The following is a 23,885-nucleotide window of genomic DNA, read 5'->3' as shown; positions in this document are numbered from 1 at the left end:
GTCAATGGGAGGTCAGAGGCGGAAGCGCCCGAAGATAGGGCATGTCGCTTCTTTTTCCCGCGAGGCAGTTTTACTGCTCGCGGGAAAAAGACGCCGACGCCTCCCATTGATATCGGTTTCCGCGTCAAAAAACTCGGCAAAATACCCCGTGTGAACATAGCCTTAAATCGAATCTGTAAAACTATTATTTACACTATAATGCGCCTGAATTTTGCTTACATTTGTTACTGATTTGGCCCATTATAGCCCAAACAGTGGACTGATTTTTATTAAGTTCATTATAGAAATTTCTAATGCCATAAATAGTTGTTTCAGTAGAAGAGTGTTTGCACTGTTCTATTGCTCCATCCAAATAAGGAGAAACTGATATTTTCATTGCATATTATTCCCATGATGTAGCTTGTCACAGCTTGTGTAAAACGTGCTAGTGATAAGTCAGTTTAGAATAAAAAATCTAGAGTATATGTAAAATTACAGTTATGAACATTCTTTTAAAGGGAACCTGTCGTGTTGAACATGCAGACCAATCTACAGGCAGCATGTTATAGAGCACTGTGAGCCGAGAAGATTAATGTATAGTTTTGTAGAAAAAGATTCTGTATAACTTGTCATTTATTGATCTAAACCTTTGCACATTCTGAGCTATGGAGTCCAGTGGGCGGTCCTACTCAGTGATTGACAGTGCACACTCATACAGGGAAGGCTGTCAATCACTAAGGACCGCCCACTGGATACCTAATCATAGCATGAGTAGGGATTTAGATCAGTAAATTAAAAGTTGTACTGAATATTTTCCCACCAAACCATATATCAATCTGCTCAGCTTCTCATGCTCTATAACATGCTGCCCGTAGAATTGACTGTGTTTTCAACATGACAGGTTCCCTTTAAGAAAATTATTTGGCTGTATTCCTTTAATCCAGATTTACTTGAAGAACTTACATTTTTAGGTTGCCGAAAAAGAAGGAATTGGCTATAGTGACATGAGGTAGCAGTGAAGGTTCTCTTCATAGAATGACCAGGATTAAAATCTTGTTGGGTCATTAAAATTGACATGAGTTATTTATTTATAGGGTTGTTACTGATAAGCACTTATAATATGACAGCAATGACATTTCTTACTATTAACTATAAATATATGTACAAAGTATTATTTTCTAGAACGCTTAGATCATTAATGTAACACATTTCTGGGATGTCCTAAACCTATCTTTAAATAGTCACATCGTCTCACTATAATTAGAACCTACATAGTCTTTTGAGAAGAAATATCAACGGTGACCCATATAAGTAACTATATATAAATATGTATATATAACCTTGGATCATTGTAGTTTATATAACTATCTGCTATGTCTGGTAAAACCACTATGAAAGCTTCTTCTGTGCAGGCACTGATAAAGATGGTTTTGTTATTTTTTAGGCATTGTATTGCATAATTCTGGAGACCCTGTATGGCCGCATAATCTGCTATACTGCACAACAGTGTATCGTTACATTATTTAGGCGTTGTAAGGCATAGTTGCGGAAAATGTATGGAACTTTTATTTTGACACTATTTATGCACGGTAATTTCAGATTGATTTTGAGTTTTTTTTTTACATAAAGAGATGTTGTGAATGTCACCATATCAATACAAGGGGCAATAGGCGCTAGACATGTTGTGCCTACAGGCAGCTGATATAGTCGGTTAGTAGACACACATATATATATATATATATATATAATTTTTGTTTATATATATATATATATATATATTTTTTTTATATATATATATATATATATATACCGTATATATTTATATATATATATATATATATATATATATATATATATATATACTGTATGCACTGATGTTGCTTATGCATAAAAGTTTTTATTAATCAAAAATTGCATTGAACCAATAACACCATGTGACATTTAAACCATGATAACATTCATCTCTTCAGGGGTTTGCTGGTAATGAAGCATTTGTCTTTAGAGATAATGATCAAAGAATAGAGTACATATTAACACAATATGCAGAGAATGTTCTACTTGCCATAGTAATTATGTGAAAATGGTTCTGGTTGAATAGCGCTCTGAGAAGTTAGTCGTTTGAAGGCATTGATCTATCTTTCATAGACTCCTTCTTTTATTATAACAACAATAAAATCAAGCATAATCAGTTCTAACTTACAAGTGGAATAACTCTTAGTCTGTGAAGTATTGCACAAAGAATTAAATCATTCCTAAACCATCTAAAGTGCTTTTGTAACATAAAAGCCATTTGAGGTGCTCTCAGTACTCCACAACTTCTAGGTCTCATTGACTTGCTTTACACACGACATGTCTCAGTGATAATTAGGTCACCAAGTAAAGAGGTCTTCTCAGTTGGGAAGCTCCAGCACAGGCAGAACACAGTAAGTGCTTAACACTTGAATAACTCATTCCACTTACCGTCATGTGGCTCTGTGGTTGGACAGTATTTATATTATTACTTTCTGAAAATTCCCATTTAACCAAAATTATCTTCGTTATTTATTTCCTAAAATCTATTTTTTTTTGTGAGAATAACATTTGCCCATACATCAGACAAGCATCTACAATTCAACCTTCTATTCATTTATATCTAGTAGGGCCCCTATTACACCGGCCGATTTTGGCCGTTGCAGCGTGCGCCAATCAACGAGACATCATTGATCAGTGCTCGTTTGCTCCTGTCACACGGAGCTATTGATGGGGATGGGTGGTCGTTACTCCGATTGCTCGTCCCCATACATTATTAACATGTCGTCAGGGAGATGCGCTGCCAACAACGATAATAGTTTACTTTTTTAAAATGATACGATCAGCAGATGAGCGAGTGTTTGCTCGTTCATCTGCTGATCGCTGACCTGTTTACACAGGGCAATTATCGTCAACGAGCGTTCTATAAATGCTTGTCTGTCCGATAATCGCTCAGTGTAAAACCCCCTTTACTCATACTTCATTGATATGACCACAGCATGTGTTGAAGGGTTTGCCAATTTCTAATGAAATTTCAAAAATGCCCTAAGTTGCTGTGTTCTTACACAGGAAACTATAAATACTTCCATCACTTACCTCTTTCAGGGCCACCTGCTCCACCTGGAATGGCCTAGTAAATAGTGGACAACACGATTTCCCGGCCCATAGCGGCAGTCAGGTGATTTGGCCATCTGGCCGCCTTACTGGCTGCCTGCTCTTCTACGCCTGCGCTGAATGCTTTCAGCCCATGCGCAGGAACAAAAGATTCTACGGCCTGTACCTGCACATGCGATGAACGTGTTAAGCGCCGATACAGCATTGCAGGCAAACGGGGAGGCGGTCACATGGTCAAATCATCTGACCACAACCATCTAGAAGTATATGGATAATCGTACTGTCCACTCTTTACTAAGCCATTCCACGGTGCCCTTAAAGGAACAGTGTCACCAAAATTTTTTTTTTTATATCAGTTTGATGTTAGTGTTTTATTAAAAACGTTTGTATTTATTTGTGTGTTTGTGTGTTACTTTTTTTTACTTTTACACTTTTTCTTCCCTATGGGGGCTGCCATTTTCTTTTCCATTTCTGTATGTGTCGATTAACGACACATACAGACATGGAATACGGCAGCTCCAGTCCCATAGGGAATGCGAACGGGGCCCGTTCCATCCACTATGGTGTACGCCGTCTGTGTGGGAACGGCGCATGCGCCGCTCCCACACAGTCCAATTTGAAATGCGCGCCGTCCGGCGCCATTTTCCTGTGGACCGGAAGTCGCGGCCGGACAGTTAGATTACTACTTCCGGTCGCGGCTTCCGGACTTGTGCACATGGAGCAGCGGCAGCAGATGGAGAAGACGGACCGGAGGGAGCGGCGGCGACTGGAGCAGGTAAGTGATTTCTATGTATGTTCGTGTTAGCTCAAAAAATGGCGACACACAGTTTAGGAGGTTAGACCGTTCAATCCCCTCATTTCTCCCGGCACTAGCCAGGATAAAGGAGGGGGGGATTCTGAGAACTCACTAGAGCGAGGGATTTTTTCCCAATTTTGCAGCATAAAGCAATGTGGTTGCTTTACCACATGCAATGCTGTAATTTTGGGAATTGCTCCATCTAGTGACCAGCAATGGGAAATATTATAAATTAGAATCCAATTGAATCCAATTTATAATATTTCCTGACTCGTGAAAAAATAAAAAAAATTAGAACAATGTTTAATCACCCACACACTAATTGTTTAACTAAAAAAAAACATTTTTTGCCAACAACACATTCCCTTTAACCCCTTCGCGCCATTTCACGTACAGTTACGTGATGGGAGATGGCCTTTTCGCGCATCTCCACGTAACTGTACGTGATGGAGATGAAGCTGGCTCAGGAGCTGAGCCAGCGACATCACCGCCGGGTGACAGCTGTATGTTACAGCTGGCACCCTGAGGTATCGGCCAGGACCGGAGCTAGCCTCCGATCCGACCGATTAACCCCTCACATGCTGCGTTCAATAGAGATCGCAGCATGTGAGGAGTTTATAGCCATCGGCACCCCAGCAACGTGATCGCTGGGTTGCCGGTGGCTGCAAAGGCGATCGGAGGGCTAATGCTTACCTCCCGATCAGCCTGTAACAGAATCCTCCTATGCCCCGTCGTCGGCGGGGCCCAGGAGGCTTCCGGTATCATCGGCAAGATGGCGCCGGCTCAGCTTCCGGCTCAGAAGCTGAGCCGGCGTCATCAGCAGTGGGTGTCCGCTGTATGTTACAGCGGACACCCCGATCTATCGGCAGGAACCGGAGCTAGCTCCGATTCCTGCCATTAACACCTTCAATGCAGCGATTCAATGCAATCGCTGCATCAAAGTGGTTTGTATGCAATCGGCAGCCTTGCCATGCGATGGCAAGGCTGGCGACTGCTACTATGGCAACAGGATGCCTAACAATGGCTTCCTATCTGCCATTACGTTAGCCGATTAGGCCCCGCCCGGAGGCGGAGCCTGATCGGATGCTGTCAGTGAACAACTGACAGTTCTAATACATTGCACTACATAGGTAGTGCAATGTATTAGAACATCAAACAAACAGTTGGACCTTCAAGTCCCCTAGTGGGACTAAAGAAAAGTGTAAAAAAAAGTGTAAAAAAAAGTAAAAAAATAAAAGTTGTAAAACATACAATAAAAGTTTCAAATAATAACACAAAACACAAATCGCCCTTTTTCCTTTATCAAGTCATTTATTATTGAAAAAAATAATAAAGCCATACATATTTGGTATCGCTGAGACCGTAACGACCTGAACTATAAAAATATAATGTTATTTATTCCGCACAGTGAACGCCGTAAAAAAAAAACCTAAAAAATACTGACATAATTGCTATTTTTTGGTCACTTTGTCTTCCAAAAATTTTAATAAAAAGTGATCAAAAAGTCGCATGTACCTAAAAATGGTGCCTATAAAAACTATAACTCGTCTCGCTAAAAATAAGCCCTCATACAGCTCCTTCGACGAAAAATTAAAACCGTTATGGCTCTCACAACATGGCGACAGAAAAAATCCATTCTCTTTACAAAAGTTATTTTATTGTGCAAAAAGTTGTAAAACATAAAAAGTGCTATAAATTAGGTATCACCGGAATCGGACTGACCCGCAGAATAAAAGTAACATGTAATTTATAATGCGTGGTGAACGCTGTATAAAAAAAACTAAAAAAAATGCCAGAATTGCTGTTTTTTGGTCACCTCCCAAAAAAAAAAGGATAACAGGTGATCAAAATGTCGCATGTACCCCAAAATGGTACCAATAAAAACTACAGCTCGTCCCGCAACAAACCAGCCGTCATACCACTACGTCTATGAAAAAATAAAATTAGTCAAGGCACCAATAAATCAGGAAAGAAAAATATGTAGTTGTGCCGGCTCGAGGGGAACATTTCTTCTGTTTCAAGTGGCGAATTATCAAGGCCCCTAAAATTAGGGAACCAGGAAGGGGTGGGCCCAAACATATCTGCTGGAAGTGAGGGCGCCCGTATTATACTAGGACAACACTTTCCCAGCAAAATTCCCCAAACTACAAAGGTGCCGAGTGTGGACCAAAAGGGGAATAAGTAAAGACCATTTATTAGTGCGACACCGGCCTGTGCAGAAAGGATTGTGTCACAGCGTAACACACATCTATGGATTATTTTATTGTTTTTTTTTACCCCACTATACCACCTGACTATGCCCCTTATATACTCCGCCCGCCTTACATGTACCCCCACATTATAAACGGAAACACCAGTAAGACTCAAAACAAAACTACTACAAGCAAAATCCACGCTCCAAAAGCCAAATGGCGCTACCTCCCTTCTGAGCCCTACAGTGTGCCCAAACAGCAGTTTACTTCCACATATATGGCATCGCCATACCCGGGAGAACCCTTTTAACAATTTTTGGGGTGTGTATCTCCAGTGGCACAAGCTGGGCGCCACATATTGGCATATCTATTGAAAAAACATTTTCACTCTGCAATATCGAGTGCACACCAATTTCTGCCAATCACCTGTGGGGTTAATATGCTCACTACAGCCCTAGCTGAATACCTTGAGGGGTGTAGTTTCCAAAATGGGGTCACTTCTGGGGGGTTTACACTGTTTTGGTCCCACAGGGACTTTGCAAATGCGACATAGCGCCCAGAAACCAATCCAGCAAAATCTGTACTCCAAAAGCCAAATGGCGCTCCTTCCCTTCTGAGCCCTACTCTGTGCCCAAACAGCAGTTTATGACCACATATGTGGTATTGCCGTACACAGGAGAAGTTGCTTTACAAGTGTTGGGGTGCTTTTTTTCATTTATTTGTTGAGAATATGAAACATTTTCAGCTAAAACTACGTCTTATTGAAGAAAAAGGATTTTTTTTTATTTTCACTGCCCAATTCTAATAAAATCTATGAAACACCTGTGGGGTCAAAATGCTCACTACACCCCTAGATGAATTCCTCAAGGGGTGTAGTTTCATGAATCGAGTCACTTTTGGGGAGTTTCCACTGTACTGGTACCTTAGGAGCTTTGCAAAAGTGACATGGTGTCAAGAAACCAATCCAGCAAAATCTGTGCTCCAAAAGCCAAATGGCACTCCTTCTCTTCTGATCCTTGCCGTATGCCCAAACAGCTGTTTATGACCACAAATTGGGTATTGCCGTACTCCAGAGAAGTTACTTTACAAATGTTGGGGTTCTTTTATTCCTTTATTTGTTGAGAAAATGAAAAATTTTGAGCTAAAGCTACGTCTTATTGGAAAAAAATGTTTTTTTTTTATCTTCACTGCCCAATTCTAATAAAATCTATGAAACCCCTGTGGGTTCAAAATGCTCACTACACCCCTAGATGGATTCTTCAAGGGGTGTAGTTTCCTAAATGGAGTCACTTTTTTGGTGTTTTCACTGTTTTGGTCCCTTAGGGGCTTTGCAAATGCGACGTGGTCTCCGCAAACCATTCCTGCTAAATTTGATCTCCAAAAGACAAATGGCACTCTTTCCCTTCTAAGCTCCGCCGTGTGTCCAAACAGCCGTTTATGACCACATGCGGGGTATTGTTTTACTCGGGAGAAATTGCTTTACAAAAGTAGTGGTGCATTTTCTGCTTTTAGTCCTTGTGGAAATTAGAAAAAATTAGCTAAACCTACATTTTCTTTGAAAGAATGTAGATTTTCATTTTCACGGCCTACTTCCAATAATTTCTGCAATAAACCTGCGGGGTCAAAATGCTAACTATACCCCTAGATAATTTCCTCAAGGGGTGTAGTTTCCAAAATGGGGTCACTTTTGGGGGATTTCCACTGTTTTGGCGCCGCAAGAGCCTTTCAGACCCGACATGGAGCCTAAAATATTTTCTAATAAAAAGGAGGCCCCAAAATCCTCTAGGTGGTCCTTTGTTTCTGAGGCCGGTGCTTCAGTCAATAAGTGCACTAGGGCCACATGTTGGGTATTTCTAAAAACTGCAGAATCTGGGCAATAGATATTGAGTTGCATTTCTCTGGTAAAACTTTCTGTGTTACAAAAAAATAGATGCAAAATGAATTTCTGCAAAAAAAAAAAGAAATTTGAACATTTCACATCTACTTTGCCTTAATTCCTGTGAAACATCTAAAGGGTTAATAAACTTTTTAAATGCTGTTTTGAATACTTTGAGGGGTGAAGTTTTTAAAATGGGGTGACTTAGAGGGTTTCTAATATATAAGGCCCTAAAATCCACTTCACAACTGAACTGGCCCCTGTAAAAATAGCCTTTTGACATTTTCTTGAAAATGTGAGAAATTGCTGCTAAAGTTCTAAGCCTTGTGAGGTCATAGAAAAATAAAAGGATGTTCAAAAAACTATGCCAATCTAAAGTAGACATATGGGTGATGTTAATTAGCAACAATTTTGTGTGGTATTACTATCTGTCTTACAAGCCGATACATATAAATTTAGAAAAATGCAAATTTTTGCAATTTTTCGCTACATTTTGATGTTTTTCACAATTACATATTTAATGTATCGAGCAAATTTTGCCAGTAACATAAAGTCCAATGTGTCATGAGAAAACAATCTCAGAATCGCTTGGATAGGTAAAAGCATTCCGGAGTTATTACCACATAAAGTGACACATGTCAGATTTGAAAAAATAGGCTGTGTCCTTAAGGCCAAAACAGGCTCAGTCCTTAAGGGGTTAAATGAATCCCAGAGGTAAGTGATGGGGCTATTTACAGTTGCCAGAACACAGCAACATAGGGTGTTTTATCAATTTCATTAGAAAGTTGCCAACCCATTTAAGTACTTTGTCAAACTTTAATTTCCAGACACACAAGTCTAGTGTAAGTGTCCACTACATTACTTAGTGATGTAGTTGGTAATGAGCATGTGCTCATATGTTGTTTTTGAACATCAAAGAGTGCTCAAAATCCATTATCATTCATTGTAAATGGTAGTGTGCAGTAAACCTACTGGAATTAATTTACAAAGGGTCCTTTAAAGGGAATGTATCACCTAGATTTATTATTTATAATTAAAACCTAGTTTGATTTTTCTGATTGTATATGGTTTTATTCTATTTTTTTACAAAATAATGGGGGTGGTCATCTCGCCTGAGCTGCTAATCTGCTCGGTCAACAGCCGTTCAAAGAAATGCTTTACAGGAGTCTGGAGATAGCTCATTGACTTCTATGGGAGAGTGGTCTAGGCATGCTTTGTGACCTGTGCAGAGGTTACTGTGCAGGGAGGGGGAGGAGGTGAGCTGTTCCCATCACCTATTGTCAGTGGTGATATCTGCCTCCAGCTTTATAATAGAGGTGTTCTATTTCATTGTAATCCTGTCTGTGATGATGATGATGATGAGATGACTGCTGAGACCTGATCTCTACTGAACAAGAAGTGTCAGTCAATTGTGAGGCTCAATCGCCAACGTGAAAATTGCAGAATTTATTTTGTATATAGATGACTGAGAAAATTAATAAAATAAATCACTAAAAATGCTTAAAAAATAAGTTTAACATAAGAACTTGATTAAACAATAATAGGTCATTTTCTAAAGACACATTCCCTTTAAACATAATTTAAAAGGTAAAGAATCCTCAAGACAAAATTAATAGACTGCGTAATGACTAGTGCAGGGACTGAAGGGTGGTGCATGACACAGAGATTCAAAGAGTACCAAATAGTGAGATTCTCTGTGTAAAGGCCCTTTTACACTGGGCAATTATCGGACAGACAAGCGTTAATAGAAGTTTTCATGTAAACAGGGCAGCGATCAGCAGATGAACGGGCAAATGCTCGTTCATCTGCTGATCGTGTCGTTTTAAAAAACGCTAATATTATCGTTGTCGGAAGCACATCTCCCTGTGTAAACAGTGAGACGCGCTGCCGACATGATGATAATATATGGGGACAAACGATCGGAGTAATGAGCACTCGTCCCCATACATAGCTCCTTGTGAAAGGAGCAAACGAGTGCCGATCAACCAGCTGTCTTCTTGATCGGCGCTCGTTGCATCGGGCAAAATTGGCCGGTGTAATAGGGCCTTTAAACTCTGCCCCCTTGGCTGTGCACTACACATCAGTTCTACCTGGAGTGCTCCCTTAAAATCATCTATGCTGAGATATGATCACTTCGAGGTACAGGGCCCAAAATCGAAGGCTGCACTACTGAAAGATTTTGATGACAACATTTCCTGTTTTGATTTCTGTCATGTGCAATGTTCTCATGGAGATCTTGTGTGGATGTATCTGTTAATGCAAGCTGCACACTAGCATTCATATCTATATGTGTTGCTGCACTTGGACCAAAGGCAAACATTGTAAATAAAATCATTTTAACTGCCTATTTTTACAAGATCATATAATGCTCAGTATCATAATAAAGCAACATGCATAGCGCCGGTGACCAATTTAATGATGACAATATAAACCTGTCAAGACATAAATAAGGATGACCACAACTGCAAACATGAATAACCTCATCACCTCTACACTAGACTATTTCCTTTGAAGTGACGGAATATTTTCTACCTGTACTGACCTTGTATGGTTGTGTTCAGCAGTGGATATTATTCGTAGGCAGCAAACCCATAATTTTATGCAATATTTCCATTTTTACTACACCACACCATAAACTCGTTTGTCTCTATCAGCAATCTGCAGGCACAAGCATACTATCATTATAATTATTTATAATTATCCAGCCCGGTTACGAAGGCGCTACAAATACATGTGACATTGCACATAAAAAGCCCCAAGGTTCAAATTGGCGGTAGCAACTGAGTTCTGCAGATAATGTTTTTCCAGGTGTTAGAGCAGTAAAATCACCTCCTCTGTCACTTGTGATTATCTCTGGGTATGTGCGAGGTGTGACACATGTAAATTACACACTTTACAACCGTGTACCGTAGGAAATAACATAAACTTGATGCTTTAATATACCATAACGTAGGGTACGCTATGTAATGATACATTTTATTCAATCGCAGACCCGCTCCCTCTCATCGAATTATTCCAATGGGATATTTTTCAGAAGGAACTCCATATCACAGTTATATATTATCAGTAGATACAGTGTGTGGGTCTACTGTCAGATAGAATATATTAAACTATAGGGGAGCTATTGATCCCCTATATTTTAGAGTATTATTTTTTTTTGCTAATTATAATGCATAAAAAGGGTTTGTTATGTCTCATGATGTCCAACCATAGTGCTTATTAGACACAAGATACAAACCTATACTGTATGCTCATCCAGATATAGAGGCAGGCCATACCATAGGAATTGTGGCTGTGAGGGGTGGCAGGTGGCAAACTGCCCCACCCCAGTGCCAGTCCCCATTCCACAATCAGCATTTGTCAGTGTAGTGGTTCATGGCCTGCCCTACAGTGCTCATTTTTCAATTTTCATTTTGTTATGGTATCCTTCTTGTGTACAACCCGGCATATTCATACAGATAAAGTCAAGTGCATGTAGAAAGACACTTACATTGTTGCATCTACTGTCGCAGAATATGAGTACACTATATATGGTAGGAGTGCAAACATGAGGTTAAAAACCATGATCTATCCATGTTTTGATCTATTTATTTATCTATCGATCTATTTATTTATCTGTCGGTTTATTTATTTATCTATTGATCTATTTATTTAATTATCTATCAATCTATTTATTTATCTATCTATCGATCTATCTATCTATCTATCTCTCTATCTATCTATCTATCTATCTATCTATCTATCTATCTATCTATCTATCTATCTATCTATCTATCTATCTATCTATCTATCTATCTATCTATCTCATATCTATCTCTCTATCTCTCTATCTATCTATCTATCTCTCTATCTATCTATCTATCTATCTATCTATCTATCTATCTATCTATCTATCTATCTCATATCTATCTATCTCTCTATCTATCTATCTATCTATCTATCTATCTATCTATCTATCTATCTATCTATCTATCTATCTATCTATCTATCTATCATCTCATGTCTGTCTATCTATCTATCTATCTATCTATCTATCTATCTATCTATCTATCTATCTATCTATCTCTATCTATCTATCTATCTATCTATCTATCTATCTATCTATCTATCTATCTATCTATCTGTCTATCTATTATCTACAGATGTAGCCATCTTTAACTATACTCTATACTCTTAAAACTTGCTGCAGCGTGATATTACACAACAAAAGCCATTGAAAAGTCATCGAAAAAGTCAAGATAAGAGATCTAGCCATTGTTTATTTAATGTGTTAAATGTCAAGGTAAAGACGGCTACATCTGTATATATATATATTCCTCTTCCTATAGTCAAAATAAAAACAACCCCAGCAATTTCTCTAATTTCTAGCAGGGAATTAAATGATGTGCTTAGCTTTTTCTTTTGTTAAATAAACATTTTTTGACAGCTTTTGTGTTTAGTTCAATTACATGTTGCTATAAACAAGAATTCTAGAATGTTTATATCCAACTGAGCATTTATTTAACTGAATGTCATAGGGCTGGTGCTTGCACTGGAGCTTTTAATACAGGCAAGAGTGAATTGTATTGGATTTCTACAGTATACAGTACTTAGTTGGTATGGCTGCCTAATGTTGATTTAAGATGCATCCAACCAAGCATAGCTATGGTTGATGGAAGATCAATTTTCAGGCATGGATTCATTTTATCATCTATGCAGACCACAGTCATCGAGTCCAGATCGCTATCTTTTATACTTATCTTCTTCCTTTCTTCAACCAGATGGCTGCCCTGATCTGTGCAATGGCAATGGGAGATGCACACTTGGTCAGAACAGCTGGCAGTGTATCTGCCAGACCGGCTGGAGAGGGTCCGGATGCAATGTTGCCATGGAAACTTCTTGTGCTGATAACAAGGATAATGAGGGAGGTGAGCAAAAGTCTTCCATTTAAAATCCCTAAAGAACAGAAGGTTATATGTTCACTTTAGATGAGAGTGATTTACTGAGAAAAATCTGTTGCATTTCCAAAAATACTGATTTACAAAAGAAGTTCGGTAAATATATTGCAGTCATCAAAATTTTACAGCACTGTGCTAGTCGAATCTTTACTAGTTCATTGATTTTCAGAGATATGAAATTGACTATAACACACTGGAATCAAAAGGAAGGCACACCATTGTATAAAAGAAGTTATCCTTACTTTACAATCTCCATTTACATAAACTGTTCTGTTTTACACGTTCTTACAATGTATTTAAAGACATTGTCTAGGATTAGAAAAAAAAGGCTTTTCTTTTCCCCAGAAACAGTGCCTCCCTTGTCTATAGGCTGTGTCTGGTATTGCAACTCATCTCAATTCATGTGAATGGGCCTGAGCTGCAACATTAGACCCAGCCCATAGACAAGAGTGGCACTGTTTCTGAAAGAAAGCAGACCCTTTTTTTAGTCCTAGATAACCTATTTAAGGCTGGATTCACACACAGCGTTTTGCTGTGTTTTTGTAGTGATTTTCACAGCGTTTTTTTTAAGTAAAAAATGCTGCGCCAGATGGTGCATTACATTCTGCAGTGAATTACTGAAAAAAGCTTTTGCAGGCTTTTTTTTCATGCAGTTTAAAACACCAGACAAAAACCCTGTGTGAAGCAGGCCTAAAGGTCCTCTTACACAGCCTGTCCGGAGCCGTGTAAAGGAGCGCCAATCAATGAGACAGCTCGTTGATCGGCGCCCGTTTTCTCCTTTCATGAGCTGGTATGGGGACGAGCGCTCGTTACTCTGATCGCTCATCCCCATACATTATCATCATGTCGGCAGCACGTCTCCCTGCTTACACGGGCAGATGTGCTGCCGACATTGATAATATTTTTCATTTTTAAAATGATACGATCAGCAGATGATCGAGTGTTTGCTCGTTCATCAGCTGATCACTGCCCTGTTTACACAGGGCCATTATCGGCAACGAGTGTTCTATGAACGGGCGTTTGCCCGATAATTGGCCAGTGTAAAAGGGCCTTTAGATAGTATTCTATCTTAAGGTCCTATTACACGGCCTGATATGAAAACTAGTTTGCCCGATCATTGGCCTGTTCAAAAGGGCCTTTACCGTATTCAGGTGCATTGTGCTTTATTTAGATTCTTGGTCAACATGTGGTGGTTATATGAAAGAAGTGGGAACAATCCAGTATATCTAGAGTATAATAGGATTATGTTAATATACCATAAAATAGGGATTCAATAACTACCTTAACTTCTTTCTCCCAAATTATGGATCCCAATGATGTTTATGTCAGTGCAGTAAATGTTTGATCCATCCACTTATATTTTCATATATAGTAGAAGCCAAATCTGTACAAATAAAATGTACATGTAGAAAAAAACGGTTACTTTTGTCGATAACTAAGATAATTGTGCTACAATACACCTACATGGGTCTCATAATCTCCCATGCAGAAATAGTTCTAGTGCTTGACTTTGTTTATGTTAGAAGCAGAAAAGATCAGACAGACCATCTGCTTTGGATGCCAATGTGCCATTGATTTACAAACATTTTTTTCCAAAATTCAGCTTCAACTAATCCATCTTATGCGCTGCCATTTGAAGCTAAAATTGCTCCTCCATGCACTATGAATCAACAGATTGTGTTCAGGAATAAAACAAATCTGCTAAGTTCTCTCTTGTTTATGAGTTTAGATGAGAACTTTAGACTGATGGGGGATCAGGAAGACTCAGAATAGCTTGTTATCAATGTGTTAAATTATCCGAATGCTCTAGGGAAAACAATGAATAATACAAAAGCCCTACATTCTTTGAATAGAAGCTTCTTGATACAGAGTGGATGCCAAGGCATTTTCTAGCTACCATTTGTATTCCTTTTCTTTTAAATCGTGTGAGCTTTCATTATTCCAAATAAGAAGCCCTGTTTCTAAATTGATACACTGTAAAAAAATAAAATCATATATTTTATGTTGAATTTGTTATAGAACGGCTTATTTTCTGTAACATGATAAAATAATGATGAATGTAACTCAAGAGGCTTATGTAAAATTCTATGGTACACTTCAGGTACCACATTGTCATGTAACAGACCACATACTCAACTTTACTACATTGACCAACAGCACTGTAACATCCCCATTGGTGGGGACTATAAAAGAGGGCACCCACAGTAAAGTTAAAGTGGAGTAGCCCTATGGGGTAACCCCCTAAATCAAGGGGGTTTGTTCATGTCCTTGTGAATTGGCTAGAGTGAAACACTCCTTACAGTACTGCCAGTTGTGACACAAAGGCAGCCCCCATGTGCAATGATACGTAGGGTTGCACACATATTATGGACCTGTAGGCACTCCTGGTACCACCGGTTGGTGCCTGTGTGTTCTACCCTTAAAGCAGATGCTTCTCTCCTAGAAGCATAATATGGCATTTAACAGAGGATGACACACATTTTTTAATTCACGTATAGAATCCGTGAGAAAAAAAAATCTGTGTGCCTCTTTATACAATTAAAGGTACAGTATGGACACATAGAAGCTTATTGGTGCAATATCATGGATCTGTAAGACATGAACCTTCAATACTCAGTGTCATTCCCTAACTCACTTAACATTCTCATATGTCCTATTGCAACTATGTAGTCTTTCTGTAGGCATATGATTTACTGTGGTGCAAAACCTTAAAACTTGTGTTTCTTTTTCCACAAAACAGCACTACTGTTGTCCATAGTCTGTATATGATGTTTAGACTCATTCACTTGAATGGAGGCTATATAGACAAGTGTGGCTCAAGTCCTGTAAAAAACTTAATTGTGATCCCTGACAACCCCTTTAACAGCTTTGGGTTTTTATTTTTCAGTTAACTCTGAAAAAGGAATCTCACTTATAAGCACTTGCGGACTGCTGAATGTCTTAAATCATCCTGCTGATCCGCGTATAACTCTGATCGTTCTTTGCAGAGTATGCAGCTGCAGAAGGGGAGAGCTGGCTGTCAGAGACATCCAGACTCCCTATACAGAAGGCAGAGACGGTTTATTACCGCCCCTGCCTTCCTGATCGCTGTATACACAGAGCTCAATGAGCACTGTATACACAGTTTTGCAAGCAGCCATGATGCTTCCTGCTCCAGCCCCAGTGATCACAGGTTTGACCCAGATTAGCTCAACAGGAGACTGTATTTCACCTGTATAGCCGAGTTACAGAGTAAATAATCAACTAAAAAAAAATCTTGTAATGTTAAAAGGCCCCTAAAGGGCTTATATGTAAATTTATTTTATGAATTATTTATAAATATTTATTTTATGAATAAATAAAGACAAAACAAAATAGAAAATAAATAAAACAAAATAAAAAAAAACAAAAAACACCGCTAGCCCAAACCACAGCTTCTAGCTCTGCCCCCCGACAACCCAAAACCCTATATCCTTATATAAAAATTACCATAGCAGAAAGGTGGATGCAAGTTCAAAACGTTGCAAAAAACAGTTGGGGAAAAATACACTTTTGTTTTTACTTTTCTAATTATACTTACATTTTTTTAACAAAACATAAAAATAAGACCCTATGTATCAAAAAGACGTAAAAATGATTTGAATAACGGAGCGAGAAAACACTTTATGAAACATTTGCCTGGTCATGAACGGGGGATAATGGCCCTGTTTTGAAATGGTTAAGCTAATAACATTATACAATAGATTGCAGGGTGAGTTCATAATATCCACATATGTAGAAAACAGCACACTGTTATCAAAACGGTACAGTAGTGGAACAGATTTTCAGTAATTTCTAGGATAGTCACTGGCATCACTCCTTCTCGAAGTCTACCAGTCTTCCATCACCAGTTCTTCTGTAGGTCCGACATGTAAACAGCTGGCATGTTACCTATAATTTAATCCTGAATCTGTTAGAGACAATCATAAAGTCTGTGTGTCCTAGTTATAAGGAAAAAAAAATGTTAAAGTAACTAAAATAAAAAAACCACCAGTAGAACAAATGAATGTGCTTGTCTCACCCTATTGTGGTAAGAAAATTGATAATATAAGCATCAGCAATTGAGATTTTTACAGCATAAACCATTCCAAAGCCTTATCTTCGTTTTTCAATTTGCAAAGTACCTAATTTAATGGAACATGAACACTGTTTGTGCAGGTCCAGTAGTCTGATATGTGGCCCGCTTTGTGCTTAAAATGAAATTCTAAGTACATTTTAATAACTGTAGCTTATCCTGATTACAGACATAGAAAGCTCCTATGCCGTAGAAAGGAAAAAAAAAATATCTTATTTCTAGGAACACCAGAAGTGATTCACTTATGGACCAACAGGTCAAGGGTTGTCTTGCACTAGAAGATTTCTGCATTAGAAAGAAAGAGAAAATCTTTGATGGAAACATCACTGCTTCAGTCGGATGGAGCTCTCTTTATATTGTCTTGTTTTAGTGGCAGCTGGAATGTACTTTGTAGCAGTCAAGGGTTAGAGAGAGAATAATAGATGAGTAAGCCTGATGACCTGCAAGTCTCCAGAGGAAGTCTAGGAGTCTTGTGGGACCATCCTTCAGACACCAAAGGTGTACAAAGAAGTTTGCAGTATATGCTTGCCTGCAGGTATATTTTATTATTTATGCATTTATGATGCTGCAAGGACATATTTTTGCAGTGAGAAAATATTTCTGGAGCCATGGATTTATAAAATACACTAATATCTCTTATTAAATTACTATTTCAGCCAATTAACTTTGCATGTTATTGTAAAGAGAGACATTTCAATTAAAGCAGGACTAAAATTACAAGGAAGATTACTCATAATTGAATATGATTATGTAAAATGGCTATATAGCTGATTCGATTATTTGGTATTCAATGAATATCAAAGGTTTTATAAAAGAATAATACATACTGTATTTACCAGAACATTCCAAGAAATATAAAATATACTCCACCATACTATTCAGAATGATTTCAGCTTCACATAACGAGAATAGTTATGACCAGAGGTGTACATATACCAAAGACAAGGCCACAATAGAAAAACTTTAGCTAGACATAGTCTTATGGACAGATGACATACATATTAATCCACCTTCTTTTTTATAGACCTGTCAGAAAAAAAAAATGAACCTACGTCAGGAACACAATATAATATCATTGTCATGTTAGCAAGGACATGACAGTTACATTCGGTCACTAATATAAGGTGGAGGAGGGAGGTGGTCCCTCCTCTTCTCCTATAAATGACACATTACTGAGAGGAAACGCACAATCCAGGCATCATCTACTAAACGCAGTAGCTTCTAGTCACATCATGATATAGAGGTAGGGGCTCCTGACTTGTAGTTCATGCTGAAATCTAAGTCCAAACACTTACATACATGTCAGTTATAAATCCAGACATGTATCTGTTTTATTAAGCACTATAGCTTTATATACACACAGTACAGTGTAATTGTACAATAATATGAGGTGGCTTTGGTGCATCATTAGCACATCGATTCCATCATCCCCTGCAGTAGACTAGATAGCCCATACGATGATCTCATTATCTAAGTGCTAGCAATAATTATCCTACCAGTGCCATTTAGTATATTACAAGTTGGGACTATCTTCTACTATCTTCTATGTAACTTCATAAATAAAGGGATGCAATATATACACATATTGATTTATACCTTTTCTCCAGTTATTCTTTCTTCTAAATTTGCCCACTTCATCAACAGATTTCACAACGACCAGTATGTCTGCACTTAAAGATAAGTGGGAAGGTAGAAAAAAAGGGGGACCAATGTGAGGCGCTGCTTAGTAACAATTGGGGTGTTTATTGAAGGTAGGCTACGCGTTTCAACGCAGGAATTGCGTCTTCATCAGGCCATCTTGCACTTAAAGAGACTCTGTCACCACATTATAAGTGCCCTATCTCCTACATAAGGAGATTGGCGCTATAATGTAGGTGACAGCAGTGCTTTTTATTTAAAAAAAAAACCAATCTATTTTTACCACTTTATTAGTGATTTTAGATTTATGCTAATGAGTTGCTTAATGCCCAAGTGGGCGTATTTTTACTTTAGACCAAGTGGGGGTTGTACAGGGGAGTGTATGACGCTGACCAATCAGCCTCATGCACTCCTCTTCATTCATTTACACAGCGCATAGGGATCCTGATAGATCCTTATGTGCTGTCTTATACTTACACATTAACAATACTGAAGTGTTTAGACAGTGAATAGACATTCCACGTGATGTCTATTCACAATCTCTGCACTTCGTTACTCTGTCTGTGGTAGTTACAGCAGAGGAAGCATGATCTCGCGAGATCTCGCTGTAAATGACAGGTTACAACGAGATTACGCTTCCTCTGCTGTAACTACCATAGAAACAGTAACGAATTGCAGGGATTGTGAATAGACATCCCGTGGAATGTCTATTCACTGTCTAAACGCTTCAGTATTGTTAATGTGTAAGTATAAGACAGCACATAAGGATCTATCAGGATCCCTATGCGCTGTGTAAATGAATGAAGAGGAGTGCATGAGGCTGATTGGTCAGCGTCATACACTCCCCTGTACAACCCCCACTTGGTCTAAAGTAAAAATACGCCCACTTGGGCATTAAGCAACTCATTAGCATAAATCTAAAATCACTAATAAAGTGGTAAAAATAGATTGGTTTTTTTTTTAAATAAAAAGCACTGCTGTCACCTACATTATAGCACTCATCTCCTTATATAGGAGATAGGCCACTTATAATGTGGTGACAGAGTCTCTTTAAATGGGCATATTTGATTCCTATTTAGCTTCTTTTGCTCTTTCTAATGTAATTTGGTTTCCCAAATTTTGCACACACCAATACCTCAGTCTAAACATGGAATGTTGGCTACCCTGCTGGTGTTCCCAGTTTTACATATGATGTTAATCTTGGAAATTAAAGTCCAGATTTGTATGATGCTTACGTACATTGAGATCGCACCAGAGCCTTGTCACAGGTCTTCTTGTTAGCTCTTAAATAAATCTAAACACCTCCATATAATAAATTAAACCTCTGCTTTCTCTTTTTGTAATGTCTTTCACCAGTCTTTTTGCAATGTAAGAACCATTAGAGTAAAGAGGATGTACACTAGACTATATTTGTAAAATGTTGCAGATTTTAGGGCCTATTGAAGAAATTACTTTTCAGTCTGCAGCCTCAGGAGAATTTAGTGGAGTGATAAAATGAACTCCATGGAGATGGAGTGTCCTGGAGAAACAACCGTGTGGAACATAAGTTCATTTTCATCACGGTTTTCACAAACAAGCTTTTTAGTGGTTGCTTGTATGAAATGTCATGTCCTTCTACCAATCAGCCAATATGTTACAGGTGAAGGAGATAGTTAAAGCGTGGTAAAGGAAATATTTACTTTAAAAAAGAGTTTTATAAAGTTTTCGCTAGGCAAAAAACACAAATGACATAATGCAGTGCATCTATATTCAAAATTCTCATATACTGGTTCATATAAGGATATTCGGGTGAACAATCCAATAAAATCAATTTAGCAATTGTAACTAACGACTATGTGAAATAAAATAAAATTGTTTATCAGGGTTGGGACCCCTCTGGTAGCTCTACTGAATATACAAAATTGATAGGTTCCGTCTTCCTCAATATACGGGCCAGTCGTTTTTTTAATTTATAGATGTAATGATAAAGCTTGGGTCCATCTGAGTGCTAACTGGCCGTCAGTTGAATTTTGACATCTGCTATCTGCTTAAAAAAAATAAAATGTTGGATGGAGCTGGTTAGCAGTTTCCAGTCTCTGCTATTGAGTTTTAAGGTCAATCTGCAATTTTGATCTCTCCCTCTTCTTTTTGGAATCTACTTAAATAATAGTAGTTGTAATATATACTTTTTATGGGCTACACAGATAACTCCAGGGGAGCCATCTGGGGTAACATTAGTTTGGAATTAGGTACGTAGATCTGTCTCTATGAGTCCCTTAGTGACAGAATCAGTTAGCAGGACCTCATTCAATGCCACCAATAAACAGATAGAGAAGTGGGGATGAAACAAAAAAACTGAAAAAATACAGTCATGATTGGATCAGTCAGAGGTTATGTGTTGGAGTAAAGAAAACGGGAAGTGTGGAAGTGGTGGTGAAGATATAATCGATCCTCAAGTAAGAATGATGTAAAGGTTAGTGTACCACCTACTTAAACCATTTGATTTACACCATGTGGCAGCCACATGGTGAGACTGTAGCAAATAAAGTGCCCTATGCCTGTCCCTAGTGATGATATCAGCGCTATAGGCAGATCTGCAATCAAGACTCGTATTGAGAACAAAATTTAAATCGCCACAACATATTAAAAATGTATAGGTGAGGGTAGGGAAACAATGAAAGATATCTAAAAAGTTTTCATCTGGTCGGAGGGAGGTGAGTAGCTATTCTCTATACAAACAACCTGGGATTGAACGGTACCTACTGTAGTACAATCAAAAATCTACCTTCAGAATCACTAAAGGAGATAGTAACCTGGAGAAGAAAGGAGCGTGAGTAGCCAAATAGTATCAGGCAGGGGCGTAGCTAAAGGCTCATGGGCCCTGGTGCAAGAATTCAGCATGGGATCCCCCTCCACAACACCACAAGACCTCTGCCAGCGCCTATGCCCAGCCGCCTTGCCCAACAGCCCCCATGAATGCCCACACAGTATAATGCCCCCATAGCCGCCCCCACACAGTATAATGCTTCCTATAGCTGCCCACATACAGTATAATGCTCCCATTGCTGCCCCCATACAGTATAATACCCTCATAGCTGCCCTCATATAGTATAATGCCCCCCATAGCTGCCCCCCACACAGTATAATGCCCCCATAGCTGCCCCCACACAGTATAATTCTCCCCATAGTTGCCCCATACAGTATAATGCCCCCATACAGTGTAATGCCCCCCATAGCTGCCCCCATACAGTATAATGCCCCCCATTGCAGACCCCATACAGTATAATGCCCCTCATAACTGCCCAACACAGTATAATGCCCCCATAGCTGCTCCACACAGTATAATCCCCCATAGCAGACCCCATACAGTATAATGACCCTCATAGCTGCCCAACACAGTATAATGCCCCCTATAGCTGGCCCACACAGTATAATACTCCCCATAGTTGCCTCCATACAGTATAATGCCCCCATATAGTATCATTCCCCCATAGCTGCCCACACAGTATAATACCCCCATAGCTGTCCTCATACCATATAATGCCCCCCCGTAGCTCCCCCCCACAGTATAATGCTCTCCATAGTTGCCACCATACAGTATAATGCCCCCATACAGTATAATGCGCCCATACAGTATAATGCCCCAATATTAGACCTCGTACAGTATAATGCCCCCATATCAGACCCCATACAATATAATGCCCCTCATAGCTGCCCAAAACAGTATAATTGCCCCCATAGCAGCCCCCATACAGTATAATGCCCCTCATAGCTGTCCCCCACACAGTATACTGTCCCCTACAGTACAATGCCCCACTTAGCTGCCCCCACACAGAATAATGCCCCCCATACCTTCCACCATACAGTATAATACCCCCACAGTATAATGCCAATATATCAGCCCCCCCATAAAGTATAATGGCTGTCCCCCCACAGTGTAATGCCCCCATAGCTGCCACCATATCAGCCCCCTATAAAGTATAATGCCCCCAATGTGGATAATAAAAAAAATAATAAAATTACTTAAAGGTGCGACTGCTGCGACCCATATTGCTACACCACTGGTATCGGGTGTAATCAGAGGCAAAGTACAGTATCTAGGTTGGGATGAATCTGAGAAGTGGGTTTCTTGCAAGCACAAGACAGTAACATTGTGTGAGATAATGCTACACATGACACACTATACTAGAGATTTTAAGGAGAGTATTTTCAGGTGCAGGATTAGAATAGGCTAGAAATACAGTAAAAAAGGCAAATTCAGTGTCTAGAACAAAGTAAATGCTATAAAACAGTTAAACAACATACAAGCAATGATAGAGAGAATGGCTCTCAGGTGGTAGTATCCAATAACAAAGTGCAAAGAAGTTGTTTTATATTAGAAAGCAAAATTAGAAGGGAGCACTTAGTCTAGGGGTCTTGGGTCTTCTGTCTAAAATGTGGAACAAGTAACAAATCAGAAAAAAAAGAGGTAAAGGTATAAAAATAACAAGGAATGAAGGCTCAAAACCATCTGCACCCATGGGTGTATAAGGTGTCAGAAGGCAGTCACCAGGGGAGGCAACGGGTTTATGTGTATTCTCTTCAGCACTAGTTAAAAATGTTACAATTGAACAATTCAATCTATGGTTGATGGGTTAATTGTGAATTCCAAGTCTATGATTTGACATGTCCAGCTAATTTGTCATGTAATATTTATTCTTTCCAATGACTTGTAAGATAAGTTCCTAGAAATCATCCAAAACATATGGTACCAGCCACTTTGTCTTTGGGCATATTAGCCTTTCGGTCACTTAACATTTCAGTTTTTCTGCGCATTAGGTTGTGAGAATATTGGAAGTACCAAGCTGGCTTCCGATATTGTAAATTCAGGTCCTATTTAAAGGGATAATATTTATTTCCAAGTCATTTTCAGTTTTGTGGGATATTTCTTTCCTATGCACAATGTGAAAGAGGTGGACTTGTTTATCCTGACCGCTGTACCAAAAAAGTAGTGAATGTTGCTTTTAGTCAATTTTTCTGCACTACAAGGTTTCTTCCTTCTTACAAAGAAATTGGTGAAATGCATTTACGGGACCATTTTGAGGTTATGCTTACTGTAGGTCCTAACCTCTGTATAATCTGAATTTTCCTGTTTTAAGAGTATTGGAAAAAGAAACGCCAAAAAGAACCCTTCTAAAATAAGCATATAGACAAGCTTTGCACCAATCACACCACGAATCCTGTGATTTTGTACTGTGAAGCTCTGTGACATTTAAGATAATACACGTTTTTC

The 23,885-nt window shown here is 38.8% G+C and overlaps 1 protein-coding gene across 11 annotated transcripts in view; it reads left to right on the top strand.

Moving 5' to 3' along the window:
• Nucleotides 1-23,885, top strand: part of TENM2 (teneurin transmembrane protein 2) — a 2,339,501-nt gene that overhangs the window by 2,187,984 nt on the left and 127,632 nt on the right. For all 11 annotated transcript variants that reach the window (XM_075856427.1, XM_075856426.1, XM_075856423.1 and 8 more), the window contains one exon: nt 12,727-12,873. In XM_075856427.1, the coding sequence (XP_075712542.1) occupies nt 12,727-12,873 (147 nt within the window). The remainder of the gene's footprint in view (nt 1-12,726; nt 12,874-23,885) is intronic.

Source organism: Rhinoderma darwinii, chromosome 3, assembly GCF_050947455.1.
Source record: "Rhinoderma darwinii isolate aRhiDar2 chromosome 3, aRhiDar2.hap1, whole genome shotgun sequence".
Classification (NCBI taxonomy): domain Eukaryota; kingdom Metazoa; phylum Chordata; class Amphibia; order Anura; family Rhinodermatidae; genus Rhinoderma; species Rhinoderma darwinii.
The sequence above is the reverse complement of the archived record's forward strand: the minus strand, read 5'-3'. Positions and strand labels throughout refer to the sequence as shown.